This window comes from Rutilus rutilus (genome assembly GCF_951802725.1).
Source record: "Rutilus rutilus genome assembly, chromosome: 20".
Classification (NCBI taxonomy): domain Eukaryota; kingdom Metazoa; phylum Chordata; class Actinopteri; order Cypriniformes; family Leuciscidae; genus Rutilus; species Rutilus rutilus.
The window spans coordinates 26,192,946-26,208,066 of NC_140225.1; the positions used below are offsets into that span (position 1 = coordinate 26,192,946).

Consider the following 15,121-nt stretch of genomic DNA (forward strand, 5'->3'; position numbering starts at 1 on the left):
GAATCTTTATTGCAGAATAGCCCCGTAATCTACGCGCTGCCTCGGCAAACGTGAGATCCGAGCCACTATAGATTCTGTATTGCAATGCAGGCCTTTAATCTACGCGCTGCCTCAGCAACGCGAGATCTCAGCCACAGAATCTTGATTGCAGAGTAGCCCCGTAATCTACGCGCTGTCTCGGCAAACGCGAGATCCGAGCTACTATAGATTCTGTATTGCAATGCAGACCTTTAATCTACGCGCTGCCTCGGCAAACGCGAGATCCGAGCCACTAGATTCTATATTGCAATGCAGTGGGACAATTCTTATGGGACAAACAACACCAAATAAGACAGACAGTTTCACAGAGAACGCTTGCTGAAGAGCGAAAGCTAATGTGTGTGTGTGCCGGCGTCACTTTTATGCATCCGGTTATGCCGTCACATGTTACGTCATGATGCAACACCAATCAGGATTGGATTAGTTTCATTCATACTTCAGAGGCGCACGCTAAAGGAGCGTCCCCAAAGAGTCGTTTTCAACGACGCAGTGTTGAGTTCCCCACGAAAGGGAACATCTCTGTTTGACCATCCTGACCAGCACAACAAAGCAACTTCGGCTCAACCAATGCCATGAGTTTGGGGCGGATCTGGGGGGGAGAGTTCATGAAATCTGTTTGAAAACTCTAATCATTTTTCACAATGGAAACAAATGATTGCTGTTTCCTGCAAGTATAGGACAAAATAAAACATGATTTGTATGGTAAAGTTTTAGTACAGCTGTTTTGTAATTCCAGTAAAGAGTTTAACATTTCATAATTTTCTTAGCAGGTTTAAAGAAAGAAAGAAAGAAAGAAAGAGATTCAGGGTAATGTTTAGTTGTTTATTTTCACTGTTTAGGGTTCATTTTCCCTGATCCCATTAGTTGTTTCTAGATTTGTTCATTATAGTTCTGTGTATTTAAGCCCTTAGTTTCCTCTGTTCAGTATTCAGTCTTGTTTTGGTTTATGTGATTATACTATGCTGTATTTATCCTTGTGATCTCCTGAGTGTTCCATTTTGGATTTATTCATTAAAGACAGATTTTTTTTTTTTAATGCTATCATTGTGTGTTTACTGCAGCATGCAGCCACACTCTACACACAGAAAGATCAGTATCAGTTAAACTTCACTCTTCCATTTTGATGTCACTATGACAAGAGGAAGCTTGCTTAAAGACAAGCTCTGGGCGGTCATTACCCTCAAATGAGAACATTGAACTTGAGCTGAGACAACCTTATTTACACTCTCTGCTTGCATCTCAGTGAGTCTGAATCAGAAAACTAATCTGTAGCGAACTCTGGTAAGTCAAAACAATATTTGCTTAGAAGTTGGACTCAAATATTTAAAAAAATTAAATGTTAAGTTAAATGTATTTACTATGTAAAAAATGGGGCTTGGAAACCTGACAGTGCCATAGAATAATGTGTAAGGATAAAAGTAAATCATGCATAATGGTTTAAACGTCCGTTCTTAAATTGATAAATTTTGGAAATTAAACTGTTGATGAAATCTGTCAACTTTTGTGGATGCCATGCATCATTTAAAGGCTTAAAATCATTGCATGATCACTTTGGTGCAAGTTGTGGGTGCTCATGCAACAGTACTTCTAACTTCTAGTTTATGAAACTGCTTCATCATTTTTACACTAAGCAGGAAGACACACTTCCTTGTATACCACAAACATCCTCCATTGTTGCAACAAGTTTTCTACTACTTCTAGGGGAGCATGAGAGTGTTGTAACAAGTTAGTTGTAATACCATAATTTAGAAATGTGTTCCTGAGGTGACAGCAGAATGTTGTATTCTGTATAACTGTATTCTGTTGGAGAATTGTGTTAAACTGTCAACTGTATTTACAGAAACTACACAGCAACTCTGACTGTTGAACTACCATGACACCCAACGCCACTGCACATCACTGTGGTAGGTCACCTCAGGACCTGGTGACATCCGTCCTTCCTCCTCTACTCATCATCGAGCTGTTACTCGGCCTACCTGGGAATCTTTTGGCACTATCAGTCTTCAGCAAAAACCTTAAGTCTTTAAGGGCCAACGTCATGTTCCTCTTCAACCTTGTTTTGTCTGACTTTCTGCTTCTCGTGAGTCTGCCCTTCCGTATTGACAACTTCATACGTGGCGAGAAGTGGATATTTGGAGACGCATGGTGTCGGGCCAACCTATTTATGCTGTCAGTCAATCGTTCGGCCAGCATTGCCTTCATGACTGCCGTGGCTGTTGACCGCTACTTCAAAGTGGTCCATCCGCATCACAAAATGAATCACATAAGCACAAAACAAGCAGCTGGGGTTGCCTGCTTCATCTGGGGTGTTGTGATATCTCTAAGGATCCCTTTGCTGGCCAACAATCTTCTGAATGTGGAAAATAACATTTCTCTTTGTAGGAGCTTCAGTAACTATGAGAAAACACCACCAGGCATCCAGCTGCATAATGCAGTGTTTATTTTAGAGTTCTTTGTGCCTCTAATACTTCTGGTCTTCTGCTCTGTGCGTATTGCATGTATCCTACGGTCACGCCAGATGGACAAGGACAAGAGAGGGCAAAGGGCTATTCGAACTGTGCTAGTAATCGTTGGGGTTTTTGTCCTCTGTTTCTTCCCTAGCATTGGAACAGGATTGACAGCACTCTATTTTAGAAAGCTTGGAGATAAGTACTGTAAGGCTTACAATCTCACCAGTCAGTTGTTCTCTATGTCCATAGCCTTTACCTACCTAAACAGTGTTCTGGACCCGGTCATCTACTGCTTTTCTAGCTCTGTCTTCCGCAATTATTTGAAAAAAGCTGTAAACCAGACTGGATTTATGAAGCTACAGATGAGCCGACGGGACAGTATGCCCACCGGAAGTGATTGAGAATGGATATGGGTTTTATGAGCATCGGTGCAGTGTTACTGCTTAATATACAATTACTTTTTCATTACAGTGGTGTTTGTCAAGTTTCTTTATAATACATTTACATATATACATTCTACAGTAGTCAACATTTGAAGTGGATCAAAACCTTTTATTAAAGTTATACATGAATTTTGAACAATACCCGTTCTTGTCTTAGGACAACTTTGATTAACTTTTTTGATCCATTTTAAATGTTGACTACTGTATTATATTTTTGGACATATATATATATTTTTTTTTTTATTCTGATGCATATAGTACAGAAATTGTATATAATACATCATGCCAAATACATTATCTACTTTTAACCTAATTATTAAATAAAATTAAATAAATTAAAGCCACATATTTTTTTTAATTCTTTATTAAAAAAAAAAATATATATATATATATATATATATATATATATATATATATATTTTATAAAGAATTAAATATGTGGAAAACATTAATCTATTAATTATGTTATAATTATCTTCATATATAGTTATATCAATATTACATAACTGTCACGATCTGTGTGTTTAGTTTTGTTTTCATGGACTTTTAGTTTGCATTCATCAGTCACCTGTTTCTTATGTTTCCATTGTTCCTAGTTTCCCACCAATCATTAGTTGTCATGGACACTCATTATCTCAGCTGTTTGTCATTGTCTCATTACCACCATGTATTTAAGTTCCTCCTTTTCATTCAGTTGTTGTTGTTTGGTATTGTTTGTGTGTAGACACTGTTACGTTGCCTTCTCGCATTTGGAATACTTGTTTATTAAAGAACCTTTTGATTGTAGAAACCTGTTTGAACCTTTTTCATCATCTGAACCAAACCATGACATTAACATACTATTATACAAACAACAATTCAGAGGTGGACAGGAACAAAGTACATTTACTTGAGTACTGTACCTAAGTACACTTTTTGAGTATCTGTACTTTTATTTTAGTATTATGTTTTCTGGAAACTTTTACTTTAACTTCACATTTAAAAGACAAATATCTTACTTTTTACTCCACTACATTTCTGTCAAGGTCCTTCAGTAGAAAGTAACATCAGTCAGGGTATGATTTTGGTTGGAAATGAAAGTCGGGTTGACGTCAGAACCCAACGTCGGGTTATGAGTAATGGATTTTGGTTGGAAATGAAATCGTGTTGACGTCAGAACCCGACTGATGTTGGTTTCTGACGTCAACCCGATTTTCATTTTCAACCACAATACAACGTCTGTCCAACGTTGGAGATTAATGTCAATCTGACTTTGGATTCTGACATCAACCTGATTTTCATTTTCAACATTGGGTTTGGTCTTCTAAATGTGAATTTTGTCATTGTTTTGGAGCACACTAGCTTATAGATAACAGTAAGACTAACATGTTCATACTAAAAGCCAAAAAACGTTAAATAGGGCACTATTTGAGGGAACAGCCATTTGGGTGTCCGAAACCATTGTGGACGTTATGGAGTGCACTTATTCAGTCACATTCACATTCAATCCCACTACTGGAACTGTGTTCTAGAAATACACTTTAAATTGATATGAGGGGTAGGTAGGCAGGTATATTCAGAAGCATAAGGTACTGTAAGTATTACATATGTGGAAGAATGGAATACACAATACCAGGCAGTTAGCAGACTACGCCACGATGGGACTTGCACCCAAAGAATTAAGTATTTTGTTCAACCAGGCACTCAAGTTCGTTGATGGATAGCCAGAGACAGTAGTCCAGTACAAAAATAGAATTTATTTTCACTTCAACAATGATTGAGATTTCACAACAAACAACATGCACTGCACACCAAATCAAATAATAAAACACACACTCAATATTCACTAGACTCACTATACTCTATTCGCAACGCACACATACGAGAGAGGAGGGAAATAGGGTGGAATCTTACCAGTGGGAGGCTAGTGGCTCGAGCAATGAGCATCCATGAAAAACACCCCAATCACACGTGTCAAATTTCACACACACACCGCAAGAGAAATGACCACACTTTGGTGAACACGCAGCCACCGCACACACCAAGGAACCCGACACCACAAGGGGCACTGCTCCCACTGGCAGTTCTCAGCACCTGGACAAAGGACAGACACGTGGAAGTTAAACAAAATTACACACAAATTACAATAAACAATGTCTAATAAGCCACCCGTTCTAAAGCCCAAGGTGGTACTGGAGTTAGCAATATGAACATAGACTCAATCACACAATAAATCAAAATCAACAATTAAACATGGACAAAACATCATAACCCATCCACAAAAATGGGACAAGATTGCCCTATGGATCAACCACTTCAAGATCTTCGGTCAGTGTGGACAAATCACAAAAAGTTCAAACAAAAGAAATCACAATTTGGCCAATCCTCTTGGATATCAGCAGCAAGAAAAGGCCTCCATACAAGAGTTCAAAAAGAAAGAAAGAAACACAAAACAAACAATTAAAGTGGTGTCAGTCCATCGAATACTCTACACCAGCGGTTCCCAAACTTTTTTTCCGGCGCACCCCCTACTATGTCCCAACCGGGTTGGCGCACCCCCAATCCCCACTTCAAAAGAATAACGCAACAAAGCTTTGTTTTATCGCCATATAAAGACTCATGTTTAATCATGCGCAAATAACCAGAACACGCATGACAATAACAACATCAACAAAGTTTCAATATAATGCAACAAAGCTATGCACAAGCTTCCACTTTTAAGAGGACCAGTGACAGACACAGGCTCAGTAACAGAAAGCACGGTTATTTTCAGCCGCGTAATTTAGTTTTATTTAAAAACGAAATATTTTGTAACATTACACGTGACATGTTTTAAGGTCACTTTTGATCACTTTAATGCATCTTACTGAAAAAAAATTCTGACTATAGCCAACACATTTTTGAACGGCAGTGTACATTCAGTTGGTCATTATTGCAATATAAACACTATCAGACTGATCAACAAGGTATATCTTCATTTACCAGTCGAAGAAGGAGCAACTTTCTGCTATTATGTTTACTCTGTGCACTGTCAAGGGCTTCATCATATTTGTCGTGGTACCGGAGCAATTATTTTACCGCACATAGCCTGCATCGAGCCTGGAGAAATGTAGCCACACTTTTGATCGACTTTTCCACATCTTTATGGTATTGTGTGTGTGCTCACGTCTCATATGAGTATGTGCGCGGAGAGTTTGTGTGTGCTCGGGACACATTGAGAATGTGTATGTGCGCGAGTTTGTGTGTGTGTGCTCGCGTTTCATATAAGTATGTGCGTGGAGAGTTTGTGTGTGCGCGCGCGCGCGTCTCATATGAGTATGTGCGCGGAGAGTTCCACGCGTCTCATGTGTGTAGAGTTTGCTTGTAGGCCTATGTGCGTGAGCGACTTTAGGTGTGTCGTTGTGCATTTCATATGTATTTGTTTTATCAAAAATGAATAAATTATAGTTTTTTTTTTATTTAAAAACAAGGAAAAGGAATTTACAAAGGAAATATTTACTGTTCATGTTTTTTTTATTGTGTGGAAAAATCCCACTTAAAAAAACAGACCGCCATTACATTTTTCCTCTCGCGCACCCCCTGGTGGTAGCTCGCGTACCCCTGGGGGTGAGCGCACCACACTTTGGGAATCCCTGATCTACACTCAAACACTGATTCACAACACTGACAGGAAGAAGGATCAAACAGTGTTAAACAGGCGACGATGTAACACGCCAGCCAGCTGCCTGTTAACTTAAGATACTAGTTGAGTCCAATAATCCTCGGTCCAGTGTGAAAAGGCAGCCGGGTACGACAAATCCATAAACATGTAAAGTGAGAAAGCATAAGCAAAGCAGCAGATGTTCAGCGTCAATGTAGCCAACTGGCAGCCGCACCCCCGGTTAAATAGCACTCCCTAAAATGCACAGGATGTCCATTTACAAATATGTCCCACATTCATAGGCGTCGATTTCGGGGGGGACGGGGGGGACGCGTACCCACCAGATTTCGTCATGAGTCATTTTGTACCCACCACTTTTAACTTCCGTCCATATTAATTTGACTTTTGGTTCGATTTTTTTGACCGTTTTCAGTGGTTGTGAGGAGCAATATGAAAGAGAAATTTGGTAATCATTGTCTGACCCAACAAAAAAACATTATAATATTCATTTTATTTTATTTTCCGTGTTCGCATTTATGAGGGAAAAAACAACGTGACAGTTCTCGGTTACGGACATGAGCGCTCTGAAAGCGCCACTAAAAGACTGCTTTAAAACTTTCACAGAGACCTCAAACAGAACAGCTGCCTTTCTTTAAAGTGAATTTCGTTTTGTATTAATTATATCTTAATTTTAATCAATGTTTCATGAACCAATTGCCTGGATTTAATATATAAAAAGTAAATATAGCAGAATCATACGGTGACGCATTGCTGCCACATACATGTTATTTTTTCACCTCAATTATGTCTAATAACGAGATCTTATGTTGTTTTAAAATAACGATGCATTTTAATTGTTTATTAATTAACTAGTCTTTTCTAAATCAGTAGGCTGCCTCCATACATATCTCCATACATCTCTGCTGTAATGTTGCCTAGATGCGCCTTTCATACGGACAGGATTACATAATCAGATGGTAGCTACCGTATTTGCTTTCGATTGGATTTTTTTTCGTTGGTGGACATTTTTTTTAATAACTTTATAGTTATATTTCTCATGTCTGTGAGGCTTGTCTATACACTGTTTGTCAGTTCATTTTTGAGGCGCGCTCCAATTCACAGAGATCATGAAAGCGCGCCCTGTTCATTTTATTTTATTTTACAAAGGCACACCGTTTTCTTGTTGTTGTGAGTTTACACAAATAAAAGTAGTTGCGACTGATGTATTATTATTTTCTGTATGACCAGAAATGGAGTAGCCTATTTTAAGTTGTTTCCACTGTTGATAGGAAAATGCGAGTGATGGCACCGGCGCCTCCATCCATGTCATAGTGCGCGCTCCACACTCCGCACAAACACTCGGATATGCGCTTCATAATAGCAAACATTTATTTAGGTTAACGTTAGAGCGAGCGGCCATGCCAGACGGATAATCCTCTTCATGTTTAACTAATCAAATTATGTTGCATTTTATTGCGCCAGTTTGAAAAGGGCGGCTGAAACACTTAGCCTATACAGATAAATTATCGGCGCCAATTACCTCCATCCTCCCCAACCACCTCCAAGATGGTCCTTTCCCTCCATCCTCCCCACCACCACCAGGATGGTCCCTTCCTTTACCTCCAGGGGGTCGGCTGCGCCCCTGCCTTCATCTTCAGGCGGGATTTGCAGATTCCGTTACCCTCGCATTGCTTGCTAAGGACGGGGCCTACGCCAAAGACTATGCTTGCTGAGCTATTAATAAATTTACTCTTGTTATATCATTTTATCTCCCGAGTCTTTCTGGTAGAACTGCTTTCTCAGGGACGGGGCACCCTTTGGCACCCTCGTCCCGATCTTTGGAACCTCCACGTGTGGTTCCTGGACGGGACGAGGTAGGGTTGAGTACCCTACCACCAGCGGTGGTGGCTACCATCACTTCCGCTAGAGCATTGTCCACGAGACATGCCTATGCGTTGAAGTGGAACCTCTTCGTCAACTGGTGTTCTTCTAAACAACAAGAACCCACGAAATGCCCGATCAGTGTTGTGCTTTCCTTCCTGCAAGAAGGGTTGGAGCGAAGGCTGTCTCCCTCCACCCTGAAAGTGTACGTTGCCGCTATTGCCGCACATCACGACGCAGTTGATGGTAAGTCCTTGGGAAGGCACGACCTGATCGTCAGGTTCCTGAGGGGAGCGAGGAGACTGAATCCTCCTCGTTCTCCCCTCGTACCCTCTTGGGACCCCTCAGTGGTTTTAACTGCCCTGCAGAGTGCTCCCTTTGAGCCTCTGCAATCAGTGGAGCTTAAGTTCCTGTCAATGAAGACAGCGCTCCTGGTTGCATTGGCCTCCATCAAGAGGGTAGGGGACCTGCAGGCATTTTCGGTTGACGAAGTGTGCCTGGAATTCGGACCGGCTAACTCTCAGGTGATCCTGAGACCCCGGCCTGGATATGTGCCCAAGGTTCCCACCACACCCTTTCGAGACCAGGTGGTGAACCTGCAAGCGCTGCCCTTGGAGGAGGCAGACCCAGCCTTGGCACTGCTCTGTCCAGTACGCGCCCTCTGTGCTTACGTTGACAGAACGCAGTGTTTCAGGACCTCAGACCAGCTCTTTGTCTGTCATGGTGGGAAGCTGAAGGGAAAGGCTCTCTCGAAGCAAAGGTTGTCTCACTGGATACTGGACGCTATTGCTTTGGCTTACCAGCAGCAAGGTCGACCGTGCCCCCTTGGTGTGACGGCCCACTCCACCCGGAGTGTGGCATCCTCTTGGGCTCTAGCATGGTGCCTCGCTAACAGACATCTGCAGAGCTGCAGGCTGGGCGACACCTACACATTCACGAGATTCTACAATCTCCGAGTTGAGCCAGTTTCTTCTCATGTACTCGCTTCAACTAGCCGGTGCTAGATTCTGCTCAGGTGTCTTCGCTTCGCTTGAGCATGTGTCTTCCCTTGGCAAGCCACCTTGCCACCCCTGGGGTTGAAATATTCCACCTGCGGCTGGACACCCCAGTGATTCTCCATATGCAGCCCTTAGTGGTCATATGTGTATTCCAAGTCCCGCCCTTCGGGTTGGGCATAATTGCATATTTCCACTGAGATATGCTTCCCAGTGCACCTTGGTATTCCTGTGTTAAGTAGGAGTCCTTCGTCCGTGCCAGTCTCACGACAGGGAGCTCAGACTTACGCAAGGCACTGGAAGACAGTCGAGAGGTGGCGTGATTACACTGGGAACCCCATTCGTCGTCATCCGACGTAACTCAGAGTGACTACGAAAGGGAACGTCTCGGTTACGTATGTAACCCTCGTTCCCTGAGTAGGGAACGGAGACGTTACGTCTCCCTGCCACTTCCGCTGTACCGCTGGAACGCCTGAGTTCAGTCTCGGCTCCTCAGCGAAGACATATCTGCATGTTGCTAGCGCACTTCCTTATATACCCCCAGGGTAGGGCGGAGTTACGCTATGCAAATTCCGCAGACCCATGGCATTTCATTGCCATTGGCTCGTTTTATATACTCGAAGATGATAGGCTTTCTAAGCGAAACCCCATTCGTCGTCATCCGACGTAACGTCTCCGTTCCCTACTCAGGGAACGAGGGTTACATACGTAACCGAGACGATCTTTGGTGTATCCTCCACCAGCGAACAGTATCAACACGAGATTGCCAAAGCCTTAGCAGGAATTGAGGGTGTAGAAAATCTCAGATGATGTCATTGTTCATGCTTGTGACAAAGAAACGCACAATCAACGTTTACATGCGGTCATTAACCCTCTGGGGTCTGAGGGGTTTTCTGGGCCCTGGAGGTGTTCTGACATGCTCTGACATTTGTGCTTTTTTTCAGTTATTTATAAACATGTTAATGGCAAAGGTGTAAATTCACTCTATATAGCACAAACAGGGCTACCATAATATGTGATCAACATGCATGTATATGTTTGAATTTTTAAGAGAATAATGTTTATGCGTGGTTATTGAAAAAAATAAAAATGAAAGTTGCTGAAATAAGACCACAAAACACATAGTAAATATGTGTCAATAAGACTTTTGACTAATGAATGTTGTCGCTTCGAGTTCTGGCTTCAAAATGATGTGAAAATCATCCTGCCTAATCGTTCACAATACATTGATTTACACTTTGTAAAACAGTTTTTTTGTCAGAAGAGGTTTATGCATGGGAGTGGTAATGGCCTATCAATATTAATGAGATTCAGACCAGGGGTGTGACAGACACTCCCCACATTCCTAAAAAACAACAACAACAAAAAACTGTTAGCATACATTATCCAAAGTAAACTGATGGGCAATTAATTGTTATGGACGCACAATGTATGTATATATCTGTTGATGGTCCATAGGACAGAGAAATATCACTGCGAGTATCTGTTTATGGGCCATGACCGCACGTATTTAGTGACGCACGTAATGAACGGATCGTTCGCGAACGACACATGCATTTCAAACATTTACACCTGTATTCACAAACATCTGTGCATAAGGCAGTATGGAAGCATGATAAGCAGTGTCATAGTCTAACCAAAACCATACGTTTATACATATATATTTATATATATATATATAATGTCTAGTATTTAGACAGTAGGCCTAGACTATCACATATTTTACCGGAGGCTGAAATATATTTAGACTAAATCACATTACACTTAAGCAGATATTCGCAAATAAGCTACATTAAACATAAGGCAGTATTTTAGCATGATAATCAGTGTTATAAGCGTGAAATATATTTAATATACAAATATGTTTAGAGAGTAATAGCCTATCACATTGAAAAAGTTTACACTTGAGCATATACACGAATGTTAGGGATATTGTAAGGCAATCTTTCCTGTAAGATGTCAAAAGCTAGCCAAAACTAAGCAAAATATAGTCTGAAAATTCATATGAGTTCTATATTATCAGAAAAATAATTATGTAACAGTAAAACTTACTCCGAAATTGTGTCCACTGCGGGATCAATTCGCTCTTCAAAATGCTGCCGTTCGTCTCCGAGTTACAATCTTCCTCTGAGGAAAAGGTGAATTCTTCCTCGCTGTCCAGAATCATCTGAAGGGCGTCTTTACCGGAGAAGCGTGCCATACTCAAAACGCGATGAACTATCAGTGAGTCTGATGAAGAAACTGTGTTTGTATGGCATTGATCGGGGGGCGTGTGCGATGCATAGATCACCTAAACTATTTACCATGTGAATAGTGCCGGGGGCGGGGCTGCCTCAGCTCATCAGAGATAATGAAGGGAGAACGAAAAAACGGTACCTCTCCTTGCTTTTAAAGGGACTACATAAGCTGAGAATATTTGTTTTTTATATAAATTACTTCATTTAAAAGAAGAGATTTCAAGCTTCATAAAGACATATCTCACGTGTCTGTGTGAGAAGTATTCGCTGAGTTATGGTTCATTTTCGGACGCGTTTCAGAATGGACTTAACTGACAGAGAGAAGGCAGAACTCGCTTCGTGTTTATTTTTCTTTATTTGGCGAAAAGCACAACACTTTGTTTTTATTGTGAGTATACACAAAAATAATACACATTTAACAGGATCGATTGATGTATGAAACTCCTATGGAAAATCAAAGTCAACAGAGTATTTATGAGTTTCTTTTACACTGATAAAAAAAAAAAGCGAGCTGGTATCGCCGGCGATACCGCCGACCCCAGGGGGTTAAAAGGCTGAGCGAACGGGGATTGACATTAAACGCTGAGAAGTGCCAGTTCAACATGAGCAAACTGATATTCATGGGAATTCTTTTGTCTGAGAAAGGAATCGGTCCAACAGAAGAAAGAGTGCGAGCTGTAAGGGAGGCAAGAGAACCAAAGACGTCTTCAGAGGTTAGGAGTTTCCTAGGTCTGGTGGGTTACAGCAGCAGATTCATCCCGCAGTTTGCAACATTGTCAGAACCACTAAGACGCTTGACCAAAAAGTGGACATGCTTTGAGTTTGGGCCAGAACAAAGACAATCGTTCAAGGCGCTAAAAGAAGAATTGGCCAGAGCAAGCACGTTAGCCTATTTTGATAAATGCGCACCAACCAAAGTGATCGCGGATGCGAGCCCAGTGGGGCTGGGAGCTGTCTTAGTTCAGATCCAAAAAGGGGAGACGGTGCCAATATGCTATGTGAGTCGCTGCTTAACGGACTGTGAACATAGATATTCACAGACAGAAAAGGAGGCACTGGCTCTCGTGTGGGCATGTGAGAGACTACACGCTTACATTTATGGCCGAGAATTTCATCTCAATAGGCGCTCTAGCGACAGATGCTAGAGGCTGCAGTCTTTAGCCTCCTTGTTAGAGCGCCTGACTCTCACGCCGGAGACCTGGGTTCGAGGCCTGCACAGAGCAGGGCGAGTAGGACCTGGGTGGAGGGGTTACACATGTATGAAATATCAATAAATGAAATATATGCTCATATTGTCAGCATTATGTTCAGTTATATTCAGTTCATGGATTTTAATTTGTTTTTATCACGTGTTTCCCGCCACGATCAGTCACCATGGACACTACACTAATCATCACAGCTGTTCGTCTTTTAGTTAATAGTCTCTGTTTATTTAGTTCCTGCTTTTTTTTTCAGTTCATTGTCCAGTATTGTCTGTTCTTTGCACGCAGTCTCGCATCATGTCTGTTGTTATTCTGAGTTCTTTAATAAATCCTGTTCTATTGTCTAATCATCTTCATCTTCTTTGGATCTAGCGTTACAGAATACCAGACACAACAAAAATTATGCAGCTAGGTTTGCGGCCGTGGCTCTTCTTTGTTGTCTTTTGCTGGGAAGTTTTTTCGTCTTGCACTCACCTGCCCCTACAACGACGAGACCCTGAAGTCACTGTTCTGGATCGGGGCAAACTTTGACCATCCCATTGACCTCCCAGACACCACCAGTCTGAACTGGAAAGAAGCTATCCTCCAGTGTCTGGAGAGTGTCGCGCACCCGGTCCAGAGTGCAGCCAGACCCAGAGCCCAAATCACCATCAACTGCGGAGTACTTGTGCATGCCCCCCGCAGACGGAGAGCTACCATCCGCCACGATGCGTCAGCCAGAGCCAGAGAGAAAGAAGACATCGCCCGTGCTAGAAGATTCTATGACTCCACCTCCCGCCTTCAACCTCTTTGCTCCATCTCGGCTTGTCGACCTGTCGTCTCTGCCCTGGCTCCTCCCACCTTTGGATCCACCAGAGACCCTCGGCCTAGCGGCTTCACCGGGTTCCCTTGTCCTGCCGGCTCCCCCTTGGTCTATAGTCACTCCTCATCCGCCATGGTCTTATGGGCCGTCCGCTACACTCCGTCCCTCCACCCCTACGTCTGCAGCGGGTTTCTGCTTCCCCTCGGCATCGCCTCTGTCCTCAGTCACACCGGCTCCACCAAGTCTCCGTCGGTCGTCCCCCAGATGTCGTCAGTCACCAGCACACCATCTTGGCTCTTTTCCTTCTTAATTCCGCCGTGGGCTGTTGGCACTGGTGAGCTCTGGGTCTGCACCACCAGGCCTTTTCCATCATTGGCGCCAGGGAATCGTCATCATCCATTCACCATCCCTTCACCATCCCTTCACCATCCCGTCAACATCCCGTCACTCCAGCCTCTCACCATCACCTTGTCATCACCTCATCCCACTCCAGAGCACCCTCCGGCCCTTCCTCTGTTGTTAAGGTGAGTGCTGTCACCATTATGTTCAGTTATATTTAGTTCATGGACTTTTAGTTTGTTTTCATCACATGTGTTTCTTTGTCTGTGTTTCGCTCCACTGATCAGTGACCATGGCCACAACACTAATCATCACAGCTGTTCGTCCTTTAGTTAATCGTGTGTATTTTATTCCTGCTTTTGTTCCAGTTCATTGTCTGGTATTGTTTGTGCTATACACTGTCTCGCATTGTGTCAATTGTTATTCTGAGTTCTTTAATAAATCCTGTCTAATCATCTTCGTCTTATATATATAGCATATAAAGTGAAAACATATATGAAACCTATTAGAAATAGGAACGATTCCATATATTGATAAATATATCCAATTTTTTTTACACATATGTCTCATATGTGAAATATCCCAATATGCTCATATAGAGTAAAAACATAAATGCACATATAGGCACAGCTATATATGAAACCTTGTAGCGTCTGGACCAATCAGACACACACAAATGATTCATTTATTTAATGAATAATCCACTTGAGAAATGTGTAAACATGTATCTAATTTTCTCATCTCATGATTTTCCTTTTTTGTGGTTTGGCTTTTGTATTCTTGTAAACTCTATTGGGTTAATGTTTCAGACTTTGCATACTATGGTCAACTAAATCATATGTGTGGCATGTTTGGTCTCTATAAACTCCAATCTTCATTTCCCATTTGTTAATTTACATTACATTTTGCTAACTTTGTGACGCATTAGTATTATAAGCATCTTAAAGATTCTTGCGTTAAATATCCAATCAAATTACATGTTCAAAGGCCTGCTTGAACAATAGATCGTAAAGTAAAATTTCCCTCCAAAGGGAAATCTTCTCATTGTCTCTTACACCTCCAGAGGTGTGACATCTTCACGCTTTAAAAACACAAGATCAGCTCTCTGAGTTCT

At 41.9% G+C, this 15,121-nt stretch overlaps 1 protein-coding gene across 1 annotated transcript; it reads left to right on the top strand.

Annotated features, from left to right (window-relative positions):
* Positions 1–1,180: 1,180 nt before the first annotated feature.
* hcar1-3 (hydroxycarboxylic acid receptor 1-3) lies at positions 1,181–3,290 on the top strand. The gene is made up of 2 exons (XM_084391168.1): positions 1,181–1,320; positions 1,880–3,290. Exon 2 carries the CDS (start codon positions 1,913–1,915, stop codon positions 2,888–2,890), a length of 978 nt encoding a protein of 325 aa, XP_084247294.1. The 5' UTR covers positions 1,181–1,320; positions 1,880–1,912; the 3' UTR covers positions 2,891–3,290.
* The last annotated feature ends 11,831 nt before the right edge of the window (positions 3,291–15,121 follow it).